The 15652-nt window shown below is 41.0% G+C and overlaps 1 protein-coding gene across 3 annotated transcripts in view; it reads right to left on the reverse strand.

Moving 5' to 3' along the window:
- Positions 1 to 9044: 9044 nt before the first annotated feature.
- Positions 9045 to 15652, reverse strand: part of Ttll7 (tubulin tyrosine ligase like 7) — a 124216-nt gene continuing 117608 nt past the window's right edge. For all 3 annotated transcript variants that reach the window (XM_032897195.1, XM_032897194.1, XM_032897197.1), the window contains one exon: positions 9045 to 13419. In XM_032897195.1, the coding sequence (XP_032753086.1) occupies positions 13299 to 13419 (121 nt within the window). In that variant the 3' untranslated portion in view covers positions 9045 to 13298. The remainder of the gene's footprint in view (positions 13420 to 15652) is intronic.

Below are 15652 nucleotides of genomic sequence, written 5' to 3' on the forward strand. Positions count from 1 at the left end.
CTCCCCCCTTCCCTCCCTCTCTTTCCCCCCCCTCTCTCATATGCATCGCATACTTGCATCATATGGGTCACATGTTTTGTGTGTGTCTTGTACGTGCATGCATGAATGTGTTCTTAGTAGCTCTGACTTTGGGAAATCACCTGCCACGACTCTTCCACTCCTTCATTGATGCAAGATCCCTCAATAAAAATCAAATCCCGGGTGTGGCTAGCCTTACAGAGCATCTTGCTCTAGGGTCCCATCTTGGCTTCTTCCAAGGCTAGACTTACAGGCAGTCCACCACACTCACTTGGTCCCTATGGGTTTCCAGCCCTCGTGCTGAGCCATCCCCCTGCCTCCACGTCTTACACCAGCTCTCTAAAATAGTAGAGGCTGGGAAATATGAGAACTGTTATCATGCCCAAGTACCACATACTTGAGCACATGACGGTGGCAGATCGCTGGGCTGTGTTTTTGTGTTGCACAGGAAGCAGGTAGTATACGTTTCATGATGACACTGTGAGAGTAAAAGTTTGCTCTTATTCAACAATGGTGTTTTATGAGTCGTCATTACTGTTTGAATGTCAGGCACCAAGAGGAGGGAAGATTCCAGAGCCTTGTGGAATCCTCCTTTCAACTGAGAGACTCACCTGAACGTTTACACAGACCAACCCAAAAAACAACTGACGTGGACCCCTCTGTCTCCCAAGCACACAGACTTAGCTTCTAGAGTGTATATTGCTTTCCGGTGTCTCACGCATGCCAGAGGCTGCTTAATGCATCCACAGTGCACATCCAAGAAACTCCTGAGTCCGGCATAGCTCACTGTGTGAGGAAGATTACCAGGAAGATCTGGATGAATTATTTTTTCAGTTTCAGCTCTGCCTTTGTTCCCAGGACTCACTTGGAGATCTTATACACTAAAGTTACTGTTTTGTTGGCTGGAGAAATGGTTCAGCAGTTAAGAGCACTGACTGCTCTCCCAGAGGTCCTGCGTTCAATTCCAAGCAACCACATGGTGGCTCACAACCATCTGTAATGGGATCTGATGCCCTCTTCTGGTGTGTCTGAAGAGAGCAACAGTGTACTTATATAGAATAAATAAATCTTTAAAACAAAAAGTTACTGTTTTGTTAAAAAATTATTGATTAATTAATGATTTTATGTAAAAATAATGTAAATGGACTCAGTGAGAGGTCCGCTAAACAATTCCAACAGCTGTCGGTGATAACACAGCTGACCAACAGTACCAGCCACTGAATGCAGAAATGGGGCCTTTTGAATTAATCTCTGTTTCCTCGTAATGAAAGCCAACAGCAAAACCACGTCTGAAATGAAACGATGTTAGAGAAGATGATCACTGAACATGGAGAGTTACCCACTTGCCACTTAAACCTCAAAATGAAAAGGTATCTGGCGACAGAAGGCCATTCCAAATGTTATTGATGGGACGACAGAAAAATCATCATATCGGTAACAGACACAGAAAGAATCAACACCAGGGGAGCACAATCAATGAGAATGCAGTTTTCAGTGTTACAAGTCATTAAGTTGAAGATGGGCGAGAATCGGTTTTAAATACAACATATAATCAGAATCTACTGTCAAACCACATAATAAAAATAACTCTCTAAAAGCTGCACCAAGTCAATAAAAGTGTTGATTTAATAAAACAAAAAGCCTGACCCTGGGGTAGAGTTCTGTTGGAGGCTCCTCATCCGAGAGAATAAAGACGAAACTATAGCTTTCTGACTACACAATTGTACAAATAGATCTTCCCAGCACCCCTATGGGCACTCCTACCATTATCACTCCATTTTACAGATAAGGAAAATAGAGGCAAGGCATCAGACAAGAACATAGGGGCTGCTCTGGGTAAGTGATACAGTATGATTTGGATCCAGCCTTATAGCAATTGCATTACACAATTCTCATCCATGTTAAAGATAAAACTACAAAACCCAGGAATCCTTCCTAAGGAGAAGCTGCCTTTTGCTTCATTCTGCTGCTTGCCTCTACTTAGTCTACGGCAGTGGACATGCAGCTTTGCAATGTGCTAAACCACACTGCCTACAGAGCCAGGTCACCTGAGAATCAGGGTCAGGCCCTCCCACTGGGGACAGGTATTCTATGCTAGAAATAAATGTTTGATGGGCTCTCTTACACACAACTGTTATATATATATATATATATATATATATATATATATATATATATATTCATAATACTTTGTTTAGATGGTTTTTCCTTGGAAAATGAGGATATTAATAATTTCTTTCTTTACTAGCGAGTATGATTCTAGTTAGCTGATATGAAACATGTGTTTGTTAGCATGAGGCTAGATGTAATAACCAATAAAAGCTGCTTAAAGGAAATAAAATTAACTTTTGTATATTAAAAGAAGACTTTTAAAATGATAATGTCCACTACTGTACACTGTATGTAGGGCATACAGCAGAACAAGGCAAAGGCAGCTGCTCCTTGGGATAGGTAAATGGTGTTTTTTGTTTGTTTGTTTTAGGAAGGTTCCAACTTCACTTCTTTATTCTTCATCTGCCATCAATCTTTCTCAGAGATGTCTTAGGAGTTGGAGAGGAGGGAGGAGAGGAGGGGGGAGAGGAGAGAAAGGGAGAGCAAACGAGGGGAGGAGACATTGTAGACTTTCATCCTTATCTGCTCTGCTTGGGCAATAGCATCACCACTACTTCGTATGGCGGCTCCCAATATCCACTTTCCTCTCTCCCACAGGGCTAAGTCGTTAGTATAATTTTGAAATATAATAGTTTGAGAATAATTTTGAAATATAGAAAGATCCATTAAGGGCTGGGGTTTAGCTCAGTGGTAGGCCTTCAACCTAGGAAGCGCAAGGCCCTGAGATTCGGTCCCCAGCTCAAAAAAGAACAAAAAAAAAAAAAGAAAAAAGAAAAAAAAGATCCATCAAATATAGGTTCTACATCCTCAGCCCTTTTCTCAAAAGGACTGGCGCGATATGAATCCAGAGACTCTAACAGCACAGAGACCTGCACATGTTCAAGCTGATAAAATCCCAGCATAAAAGAAAGGAGACGAGCACAGAGCCCCACTCCTGATCAAGAAACAATGCCTTTGCTGAGAAGTAGGACACTATTTTTTTCCAATGATGTGACACTGAGAATTCCAAACATACTTCAGGGCAAGCCTCAAGTTCAGGAGGAGTTGACCAACACAAAATGGATTCCATGGGTTTTGCTTTTACTTGATTTGATTTAGTTTGATTTGTTTATTATTTTATAAGAGAGAAAAAAGCATCATGTTGGGTGAGTAGGGAGATGGGGAGTGTCTGGGAGGACTTGGGGGTAGGTATGATTAAATTACATTGTATGGAAAGTTTTTAGAATAATTTTGAAATATAATTTAAAATAGACCAGTAAGGACAAAATCCAAACTATGAAGCATGACATCTAGGTATTTGGGATTTATTCCGGTGAAATGTCTTTGCGTGCATATCTTGTTGTTCTGATTTCAATACTGTAGTGAACTACCTGAGACTGGATTTCTCTGTAAAGAGAAGAGTTATGGTTCTCAAAGTCCAAGGGCATATTAGTGGTATCTGCTCAGCTCTGGGAAAGGCTTCATGTTGTGACAGTATCACACTGGACCTTGTGATGGCAAGGATTAAACCAACAGAGATCAAGCTGTCAGGCAGTGAGATCATTGCGGTGGTTTAAATAAAAATGGCCCGCAGAGCTCCATAGGGAGTGGCACTTTTAGGCTGTCTGACCTTGTTGGAATAGGTGTGGCTTTGTTGGAGGAAGTGTGTCACTATGGGGGTAGGCTTAGAAGTCTCAGAAGCTCAAAACCATGCCCACTCTCAGTCTCTCCCTTCTGCCTGCCGATCCAGATGTAGGACTTTGAACTCCCTCTTTAGCACCATGTCTACCTGCCATGATAACAGTGGACTAGCCCCGCTTAAATGTTTTCCTTTCTAAGAGTTGCCATGGTATTGGTGCCTCATCACAGCAATAGAAAACCTAACTAAAACAACCAGGTTCTCTCCTCTTGAGAGAATTAACCAACCCTTATGAGCTCTGCCTAAACCCTTTCAGGAGGCAGCGCCCAGATGGTCTTCTCCTACTCCTACCTTTTGCACGCTGAGGTCAAGGCTACAGTAGATGAGCTCTTGGGAAAACAGCCACATCCAAATATGGCACATTCCAGCCCGTGTTCAAGTAAGCCTGTTTCTCCTGGACCACAGTGGGGGGTGTCGTGGTCTTGTTGTGGCTCTAGATGCCTTTCAGTACCATGACAGGGAAGAATGGCTACAAGGAGCACAGGGTGTCACTTCTCCAGTCAGGAAGCACAGTGGACAGGAAATGGGCGAGGCTGTAAAGCCTAAAGCCCTGAGATGACTGACTTCCTCCACGAGGCTCCACCTCTCAAAGCCTCCACGGTCGGTTTTGGCACAGAGAAGGAAGAGGTGAAGGGAGGAGTGCCTGCCCTTCCCACAGACAAAGTCAAAGCAAAGGCATCCCAAGCCAAGAAGGATCAACTATAGCCCTTCTTCATCCCTTCTTAAACCATGAGCCAGAATGAACATTGTTTCACCTAAGTTGCCTCTTAATTTCAGCAGAATCCTGTGGAAATACCTCCCACAGGACACAAAGGAGTCTGAGGAACCACCAGACTTAGGTTGAATCCTTTGCCAGCTTCTCAAAACAATGGGATGCTGCGTGTAGGCTTGGTAGCTAAGAAAACAAACAATGATGCAGAAGTGGATCACCTTATCCTAGCTTCGTTTCTGTTGCTGTGAGAAGATACCCTAAGCGAAGGCAACCTGGAAGAGAAAGGCTTGTTTTAGCTCACAATCCCAGGTGACAGCCCATCTCTACAAGAGGCTCAACGGTGGCGGTAGAAGTAACTGGTCACATTGTACCTACAGTGAAGAGCGGAGAGGTAAGCACATGGAGGCTTGTCTTGGCTCTCCTCCTCTTAACACAGCTCGGGACTTCCTCCCTAGAAAACAATGCTGCCCACGTAGGACCAGATGCTTCTGCAACAATTAAGACAATTCCCCACAGGCAGGCTCCAAGGCCTACTCAACATAGACAGTTCCTCATGAGAGCGTCTTCCAGGTAGTTTTAGGTTGACTTAAGATGACAATTAACCTAACCAGCATGGTGGCGTTCCCACTTCTGCTCTCTCAGATGCCTGTGAAGTCTCACTGTTCTAGTCAAGACAATCAAAGTTGGCAACATTGTTTTCATTTTTAAATTCTTCCTTTTGTTTCTTTTCTTTCTTTCTTTTTTCTTTTGAGATAATGTAGCTGTGCTTCACCGCGAAATGGTAGGAGTGAGTAGGATGAAACTGAAAGATGACATAATTCAAAGATCAAATATAAGCAAGACTTGGCTGAAGAACCCGAGGCTAAGACGCTGCAGTACTGGATGAACTCGAGATCGCTTCGGAGGGATCTGTTTGTTCTTTTTCGCAATAAACATTTCATGGCAAGCCAATGGCTTCAGCTTCGGGAGGCAAAACAATAGAATTAGCTGTTTGTTTGGTTTTTAAAGCCCCATTTCTCGCCCAAATTTGAATTTTCCCTTTGTACTTTTCACATTATGAAGTGGAACATTTACTGAACAAATACCAATTTGAGCTAAAATGATATTAGATTTTGATGATCTACCTATTTTTAGCCCGAGGACTAAGTGAATCTCTGTATTCACGTTTCCATCATTTTAATGAAAATGAGGTAATATGCTGGAATGGCATTTTCTTAGAATGTATTAAGGTTTATATATCCTCTATTTTTTTCAGATATACCGTGCCATATACTTTTCCTCTAAGTCAGATGCATTATAAACACACAGATTAACATTTTTACTGCTAACAGCATGCTGCAGGTTTCAAAATTAATTCCATTCTTGATCTCTGAGAGGATCTCGTTCTAATGCAGGCGACACAACAGCCACCACAGAGCTTGACTCAAGGCGTATGCTGTGTGGTTACCCTTGAAAGTTTTGTTACTGCAGAACTGATTGAATACGCCAAGGACGCGTCTCCACTAGCACTCATTTAGGGCTGCTTCATTTATTCATCCTCTGCGTTCTTACTGACTCGAATATTGAAGACGGTCATGAAACGACTGTTCAAAGAAGGTGAGTGTCCCCCACGATATTTGCTACCCAGTCGACGCTAATGTCTGTAGCTTTGGCAACTGCATGAAATACTTCAGAATGGGAGGCTGGAGAGATAGCACAAGAGTGAAGAACACTCTTGCTGTTGCAGAGGACCTGAATTCAGGTCCCAGAACCCATGTAAGGCAGCTCAAAATCACCTGTCACACCAGCTCCAGGGGATACGATGCCCTCCCTTCTCTGCGTATCTGCCCTCGTACACATCTTCACATACACCACACACACACACACACACACACACACACACACACACACACACACATCCACATAATTAAAACTTAAAACCTAACAAAGAATGCTTAATTCTTCAGCTTGGGCCTTGATACTACATTTTGTGTTATACTCCTTAAACACAACCAAGGGTGGCTCTGTCATATTGTTAGAGATAATTCCACGGTGTTTTTGCATGGCACAAGACAAGTGCGACAGAATTTACTGAGGGAACTGCCACTGTGTTCCTCTAAATAAAACAGGCACAGGAAAATGTCTGACTTGATAAATATTGTCTCTCACAAAGACTGTGACAGGCTTTGGATAAACTCCATCTCCCTCCATGAGCAGCAGGCCGTTGGTTTGAGAATATCATTTCACATGGCCTTCAAGTGCTTCTTGATACACACCAAGACAGCATGCGAAGCTCTTGGCTGCCAATGAGGAGTGTTGGAATCTCCTTAAAGACAAAAGCCTTTATCGCGTAGGACCCGATGGATGTTGCCTGTCTTTTCATTAGCGGTTCTGAGGGCGTCCTGGCAGGATTCTTAGAGTATTTTACCCCACTTCACACATCACGATTAATGTTTGCTGCAAATGGCTTGTCTGATTCTTGTGTACCATTAAGCTTATTTTATTTCTGGCCATGTTTGCTGGATTCAAGCCACCGCTCTTGAAAATCAAGTTTAAATGGTCTCTGTAAATGGCCAAATCTCAAGGGACAAGGCCTAGTAAATTTCTCGCACCAGGTTTGACTCTCTGTGCCTGCAATCGTAACACCATTGTTTACTGGAATACACTGTGGTCTTGATCACTTACCAGTGCATACATTGGTTGGGCTTTCTCTTCTCCAAAGTCTTCTTAATAGAAGTCTAGTTTTGGAAACTGCACTGTAGCACGAGATACCATGATGAGTTTCGTGTAGAACTAACACATACTCTAGGCTCTTCTGACCAGACTCCTGGGACTCATCTGGTTTGTTTTCACAGTGGCAGACGGCAAGCAAGGACTCGCTGGTGTGAGGCGAGCACTGCACCTCTGACCTGCACTCCCAGTGCCTCCTGCCAATCATCTTAGGTCTAGACAGTCAGACAACACATCCATCATCTGCACTTTCTTCCCCAGTTCTGCCACACCACAGGAATAGGCACTGTTGCCACCACCCTCCGTATGTGTATGAGGAAAAATCACTAAAAAACGCTCTCCAAACTAGTTTAAACTTGTGCCGCTGATAAAAGATCTTAAGGTTCATTTCGTTTTTGGATATGACATGTTTAGTTTTCTAATATAAATTATTTCGGGATATTTTATTTTGCAATTAAAGACTTTTGACCTTTAATAAAATGGAATTATAGTTGTGAATTACATGTGTACTGCTTGATTCGTGGTGCTTTCTTTGATAGGAGAGGCAGATACCAAGAACACACATCGGTATCATCATTTTCCATCACTGAAAAAGAATTTATTTTGTATTTTTATAAAATTAGTATTAATTTTTAAATGCATTTTGAAAGTCACCTTTGGGGGCTGGGAAGACAAGGACCAGTGGGTAGAAGGACTGGCTGCACAAGCCTGGGACGTCTAAGTTCAGATCTGTTGCACCCCCACAAAAGCTGGACATGGCCGATGTCCCTCTAACCCCAACCCTTTGGGAGGGAGCAGAGGTGGAGGAGGCGCGGTGATTCCTTAGACTTGCTGGCCAGGGAACCCGGCTAAAAGAGAAGTGACCTGCTAAACGTGCTAAACAATGTGTTTGAGAGACCCTGTCTCCTGGAATAGATGAAGTGTGGGCTAACTCATGCACATGTATACACATACACACATACATATTCATATACATATATGATGTACACACACATATACATACACATATATACTCACACACATACATAAGCACACACAAATACACAGACATACTCATACACACATACATAAGCACACACATATACATACACATATATACTCACACACATACATAAACACATAGACATAACATACACATGCACCTATATATACATACATATGCATGTACATACACAGAGGCACACACACATTCATAAACGCAGTACACATAGTCATTTCCACACCATCTGGTTGTCAATGAGAAGTCAAGGCATGTCTGTGTTAAATTACCCACTACCTGACTGGATCCTTGCTATTGGATTCCTCGCCTTGGATTCCAGGCACTTTTGAGTTCCTTCCCCAGAAAATCAAACAAATGAAGGGAAACCATCCCAGATTTGTTACAAACATCTCAAAGAGCGATGAGATGAGCAGCAATAAGACAGAATGGTCTTCGTTTTGATGCTTTGATTATTGCTAGCAAATGATAAAATTGTCAATTCCTAAGACATAAAATTCATGCCTGAGATAATATAATTATTATATTGTGTAATCACATTAAGCTGTTGCTGCTGACTCTTAGAACACTCTGTCTTCCCATCCGAGGGAGAGAAGTTGGCAATTCTACTTTCTTGACCTGACTCTTACCAGCAGGTAGCCCCATCCCCTAGAGTAGTTTACACAGTAGCTAAAAATCCAAAAATTACCATGAAAATACCTTCATCAAATTGAAGGCTCAGTTCAGCTTGCTTAATTGGTTGCCCAACTCTTCTACCGAAGTCAGTATGTGTGCGAATACACGTGCAAAGACAAGCCAAAGGATGACACACCGTAGGCTTCTTGTGTTGACATTTTATTGTGGTAATTGAAGTAGTTTCGCCATACACGTGTCACACGGTAGCGCATGCCACAGCAATGCCAGCTGCACACTTTGTTGGCATTTCAAGCGGATCTTTGTAACATCTGCATTCATTTACAGGAAGCAAAGCACACAGGGATCATGTGACCCATGAGTCGTGTCAGCAAATGTATTCTCTCCCCCCTCAAATTCAGACTTCATTGGCATTCAGATACTGTAGCATGTAGATTAGTTCTTATATGAACTCAAGGACCAAAAATGGCTGTTAGCCTTAGAAAGAAATACAATAGTTATCCGGCCACCGTTCAAAGGCAAGCCTTCTTACAATTTACCATTACTCTGTTGAGTGATGTGTTTGTCGATGCAAGAGCTTTAGAGTTCATAGGGGGTGATAAAGCAGAAGCCTTATACAGAGTCCTAGGTGACACAACCCTCTTAGTCTCACCGTGGATTACCTGAGTAAATTTCTTCCAATACCCATCTCCTACCGCGTGGCAGACCTTCAAACATGGAAGCAATCTCAGCAGGTGCCATCTCAAACCATCAGTTACAGTCGCAAGACCGTTAAAGTGCGTCTCACTTCACGTGGGTCGACACTTTGTGTGTCTTAGGTATGGAGCCTTCAACCTTGCTCCTGAAGTTCTCGGCAAACCTAACTGACCCGATATTTCATCAAAGTTTTATTGTTGCTCTCGTAAAAACACACCACTATAAAAATTCAAGGGAGACCAGTGTTTAAAAGGCAATCCTTCAATCTTTTCTTTACTTTGCCCATCATGTACAGCTAAAGCTTCAAATTTAAAGACAGAGAACAGGAGAGAGAGAGAGAGAGAGAGAGAGAGAGAGAGAGAGAGAGAGAGAGAGAGAGAGTGTGCAGAATTGTTTGCTTTATGAATATATTTCTACGGTTTTCATTTGCTCACAAGCCAACATTAGTTCAAAACAATTAAATACCTAACAATTAATATGTAGATAACATGGCCCTTCACATTTAAAGCTCTTGGTTTACAGGGAAAAGCAAATGTCCAAAAACCACCAGGTCACAAGAATGTAATTGTATACTTATATTTTTATTGTTGTTTAATGCTTAGAACCAAGTACATGGGATTCGGGATGTCAGCTAGCAACTGCTAAATAGGGAAGGAAGGAATTTCCTGTCACTTCGAGGTATTTACTATTTTTAGAAGAATATATATTTAAGAATGAATAAGTGCTTTGTAGAAGATTAAGTAATGAGGTGTATGCAGCTATCTTTTTGGTATCTGTGAATAGTGTGTATTGCATATGTTTAAGGTTGAAGGTAATGTTCACACAGAATAACATTGACATGTTAAGGAAGAAAGCATTGAATTTCTATTCAAATATCTAAAATTTCCAGTCAGCATCATCCCATTCTCATCTATTTTCCAGGCTAATGAGATAATTTGAATGAAATCATTTTCTGGATGCCTAGGAGGCACTTACTCTCTGTGTATGCAAAAACATTACGTCAAAGAAAGGGGTTTGGTTTTGGCTTGGTTAGAACTTTAAAGATGAGTAACAAAAGCTTTCTGTTCTAATTTAGGCAAGCCCTCGCGTCTTACAGACAGTAGAGTTGCTTCACCCATATACAACTTTACGTTCATATTGCAACAGGGTCTTTTAACAGATTCAACCCTTCAGGGCTGGCTTACTCAAGTAAAAACCAAGCTGTACCTTTAGATTCTGTTTGCAGGTGAGGACATAAAACAAGCGAGTTACTACTTAGACAATCGGGGAATCATCCGTATCTTAGCTTGCGCAAGCATTCCAACCTGGCAATGAACCACCGTGGTCTACACTGCAGGTCTACACCCAACCCCTTCCTTGTAGGCAAACCAAAGTCCATTGTCAGAAAAAATCCTGGTGAGACTAGCTAGCTTCTGGAGTCTTCTTTCTCTTCTGTTAAGGAGAGATTTACAGTTTCTACTACAGATGTGTTGGAAGCATATGCACAAGAAATGGGTAACAAAAACTAAGGAATATTTTATACCTCTAATACCTGTCTCTGGCCTCCTGAGACTTCTACAGTCCGTTATCATGTCTTCTCATGGCTGCTCATCAGGGGATGGTGCTGTGACAAACACAGGCCACAGCACACCAGGTAATGCACTTAGATAATGAACACATGGCTTTCTACACAACTTCGTCCTGTCCAACGAGTCCAAACTGGAAAATGGAGGCAATGACATTCTAGTGCTCAAAACAAGGCCTTGCTTGGATAGATAAGAAAATCGTGTTTTTTTTCACAAACGCCTGGCAGTTTCATGTAATTGCATTTACTCTTAGCTTTTAATGTGTGTTTCTAGGGTAAGAATTCCTAACGTGGACATCCCCCTCTCTTTTTTAATGAAAAGTCCTTCCTAGTTCCTGACAGAAGTTTCAGAGTACATACTCAATCCGACTAAATGATCATTTGTGAGGTAAGACAAGGTGAATGGACAACAAACTAGGTTGGTGTCACTTATCAATGACATATCCATAAGTTTTAGATTTTTTTTTATTCCTCCGTGATTTTTTTAAACCAAGAATTGAGAACAAATATGGCTACAGACCAACCCCAAAGGGGCTGATTTGTTTACTATCCCCATGAAGATTCAGAAGTGTTCTGGCATGTGAATCCTCTACTCTAAGGAATCTATGCCGTGTTGAAGAATCCACAACACGGACTCCTAAATACCACACTCATCTTCTTTACCTGGAGGCTTTAATCTCTTTAAAAAACAGTAAGACAAAATTATGTGGGATGTTCCCAGTACAAAAATCTCTGCTGGAATGCATGTGGGTGGGCAGCCATAAACCAGTTAAGTAGATGCCGGTAATGTGTGTAAAAAAATATGAATATTGCGGTAAAAAGTATATTCCCAAAGGTAGTTCTTAAATGAAATACTTAAATCTTACAACTTTGGGTCACCACCTGTCCAGCTTTGGATGAGACCAGATCAAGGGACCCCTGGCTGCTTTGGAGTTCCCTCTTCCTTTACAGGGAAGAGATGTGAAGATAAGGGAAGGTGGTGAATATTCCGAGTTTTGCAAAAGCTTTATGTGTGAGTATAACCACTGGAGGGAAGTTCCAGCGAATATTGTACTTTCCGAGTCCAAAGGTCCACAGGGCATGGTCTCGATTTGTATGCAAGGCCGAGAGCTCATGCTGGTTTTCAGACTGCAGGGAGGAAGAGGGAGAATAGGAGCGTGCTGCCCTGAAACCCAAGCATGAAGGCTCTGGACAGGGAGACAACTTCACACTGAACTTTGAATAAAGACTCCCTCCAGATTGCACCAAGGAACGGTGACCTGGGATCACTGGAGTCTTCTCTTCAGGGTCTCTAGATTCTTTTCTGGGGTGAAATGAGAAGCTACTGTTATCGGACTTTGTGAGGTAAATTGGTCTCAACTTTGAGAGACTCCATGATATGCTTTCTAAAGAAGAGTGACACAGAAGTCACACAGCACAGCTTCTGTCACTGCCGTTGTCTTGTTTCGCTGTGTGACTCGCCATGAAAATGTCAAATCAAAGTATGTTTACATTTGATTCTTGACCCACTGGATTGCCTCCCGTTCTGCATGATTCCATGGTCTTACCAGATCTTTACTGAAAATGCACACTAGAACAAGCGGCTAAATTCCCATCTAGGGGAGTAAGATGTTGGAAAGTCAGGCTGGGATATTTCCTAGTACTTTGCAGTGTGCTAGAGTAACAAGGAACCCGTTTTATCCTAATCCTATAGTCAAGCCAAGCCCAGGCATCTAAGCCTTGTGTTTCACTGTTACATAGCTATTAATAGAGAGAGAAGTAATAGGATACGATCAGTGTTTTCTCAAGCCGAAAGCCCTATTGTCTAGAAAATAATTTATCACACCATGATGGGATCTTCAGGATCGACTCTGCAGCAAAAAATAACATTTCTAGTAGGAAGTAATTAATTATAAACCTAGCAAATTCTACACATTTGCGTATTTGTGTAAACAACTTTAACACGGTTTATTACATTTCCAGAAAGGTTAAATCTTATATTCAGTCTTCTGCTAATTCTTCTTACATATAATAAATATATATATTTATATGTTACTTGAGTGCATGTGTGTATGTATTTCACACACTTATATGACATATATACATAAAACAGCACATAAGGGTCGCTTCCTTAAGGTTCAACTGGAGAAAAAAAATGAATGGCTATTATGCACCGCCCATGGCAATCTTCCACTCAGTTTCACAAACGGCCATATCGGGACGTAAACAAAACATTGGAGCGAGTCATTCCGGGTGAATTATATTTCATGTTGTACAGTGGTGACCTCATGAGGAATTGAGTACTTCCTGGTAGCAAATACCTAAAAAAGGTAGTTAGAAAAATTAGATCGTTGCAAAAACTTTAATGTCAACATCACTCAAGAAAGGGTTGCTCAACTAATTATTTACCCATCTGAATACTGTTGCTGTCACAATGGTACGATTCATACGAGAATTTTCCTCCTAAGACTGAACTTCAAAGAGTTGAACATAGAGATACAAACACATAAATTAGTGTACAGTGTGCTATCCTTCTTGAACTCAAGCCCCCCGCCATTGCTTACTGACTCACATTAACAGTTCATTATTGGTGTGTGAAGGTAACATGTGGACTTAAGGAGGTATCTCTTTAAAACATGTGACATAGAAGCAGACACTTGTGCATCTTGAGCCCTTTATTAATGATTTTCATGGAGAACTTGGCAAGCCACATTAACAGTAGCATTTGTTTCAAAGATATAAAAAACCATGGAGCCTAACTGTATAAGGTATCACTGATCGTTATAACTAAAGTTCATCTGAAACATCTTTAAGTGGAAACTTTGTATTCTTAGACAAGTCAGTGTTCATGGTTACAAGTTATATGTAACCATGTAGCCAAACATATTTCTGAATATGTGATTTTTTTCCCACTTTGTGATTTTAGAAAGACAAGATAATAAATATTCTATGTAACATCTCCATCAGGATGCTAACATGCTAACATGCTAACATTAATTTTGCATAATAAAAGTATGAATATTCACAATTAATAATAAAGACTATAAGTAAATTTATGTCAGTTCAGGTCCCATTTGCCAAGAAACCGGACCTTGTTTTTTTTTTAATGACAAGTCTTAAAAATTGTGAATTACATATAAGTTCTGCATCCATATCATCTTCGCCTGTGAAAACCTTGATAAGATTATTGTCAGTCTAATCGATAGGGCAGGAGATGAATGGCCAAGGAAATGCACACACACACACACACACACACACACACACACACACACACACACACACACGGAATTTAACATACACATATACATATATATGGAAATTAACCATAACATCCAAAGACAAAGTTTTAGTAATGACTTGAACAATGTACTGTACAGTCAGGACAATGATATGTGATGAATTTTCAATCACAGATGTGACAACAGAAGACCAGAAATTAGCTGTGGTCTTGAAACAATAAATAAATGTCAGGGAGTATCTATCAGCTGTTTCACTTCCTTCGCTGGACACAGGAATCCTCTAGAGACAACATCATAAATGAACAGAGAAGAAACAAAATGAGTGCAAGAGCCGTCAGCTGTCTATTCTATGTAAAGCAATGAGAGAATTATGATACATCTATATTAATGGGAAAGTAAATTTACAGTTGTTTCTTGTGAATCTTAGAGAAAGAAAAGAATTCATTATAATCAAACTGCAAACAGCATTCAGATTAAAATAGGGTTTTCCATAATATCCATAAACATTACTTCATCATGAATAATAATACCTACTAAATCTGTTACCTAATATCACAAACTATAAATAATTGCTCCAATCATTAAGTTAATAGAGCAGTAAAATAATACACAACAAACTAAATTAAATCAAAATTCCAGAATGAGTGATGAATAATGAAACAACTGATTTCTCACATCACAGGTTATATAAATTATTTTCTTAATATCACCAGGGTAATTTATATGGATTAATTATGATGTCAAGAGCTGGTGACGTCCTAAAGATTAATCTGATATGTTTTGCCATTAAAAAAAAAATGCTTCCCTTCTTTTGTAGGGCAAGGTACAAAATAAACTAAGGGGCTTGATCAAAACTCCATAGTCAACACTTCCGGGAGCTACTCTAGCCTCTGGAAAACGCATCAGGAATGATACAGTAAACAGCAACTCATGCCAACCTCTACATGCACGTACCTATGTGTGTGAGTGCATACATGCGTACGTGCGTACGTGCGTGCGTGCAGGCAAGAGTGCGCACTCACGCATGCGTATATGGTCGCCTGGGCATGAGCATAGAGGCCTTAAGTTGACGTCATCAGTCGTTTCTCTATATCATTTTCCACTTTACTTACTGGGACGGGGTCTCTTCCTGGACCTCTCTAGCTCACAAGCTAGACAGTCTGTCCCAAATGCCCCCTATCTACTGGGTTCTGGGATTATAGGTGGCCATTAAGCCTGCCGAGGTTTTGCTTCTATGTGGGTTCTGGGGATCTAAATTTAGGTCTTCATGGTTGTGGGACAAACATTTTATCGACTGAGCCATTTTGACAGCCCT

Source organism: Rattus rattus, chromosome 3 (genome assembly GCF_011064425.1).
Source record: "Rattus rattus isolate New Zealand chromosome 3, Rrattus_CSIRO_v1, whole genome shotgun sequence".
In the NCBI taxonomy this organism is placed as follows: domain Eukaryota; kingdom Metazoa; phylum Chordata; class Mammalia; order Rodentia; family Muridae; genus Rattus; species Rattus rattus.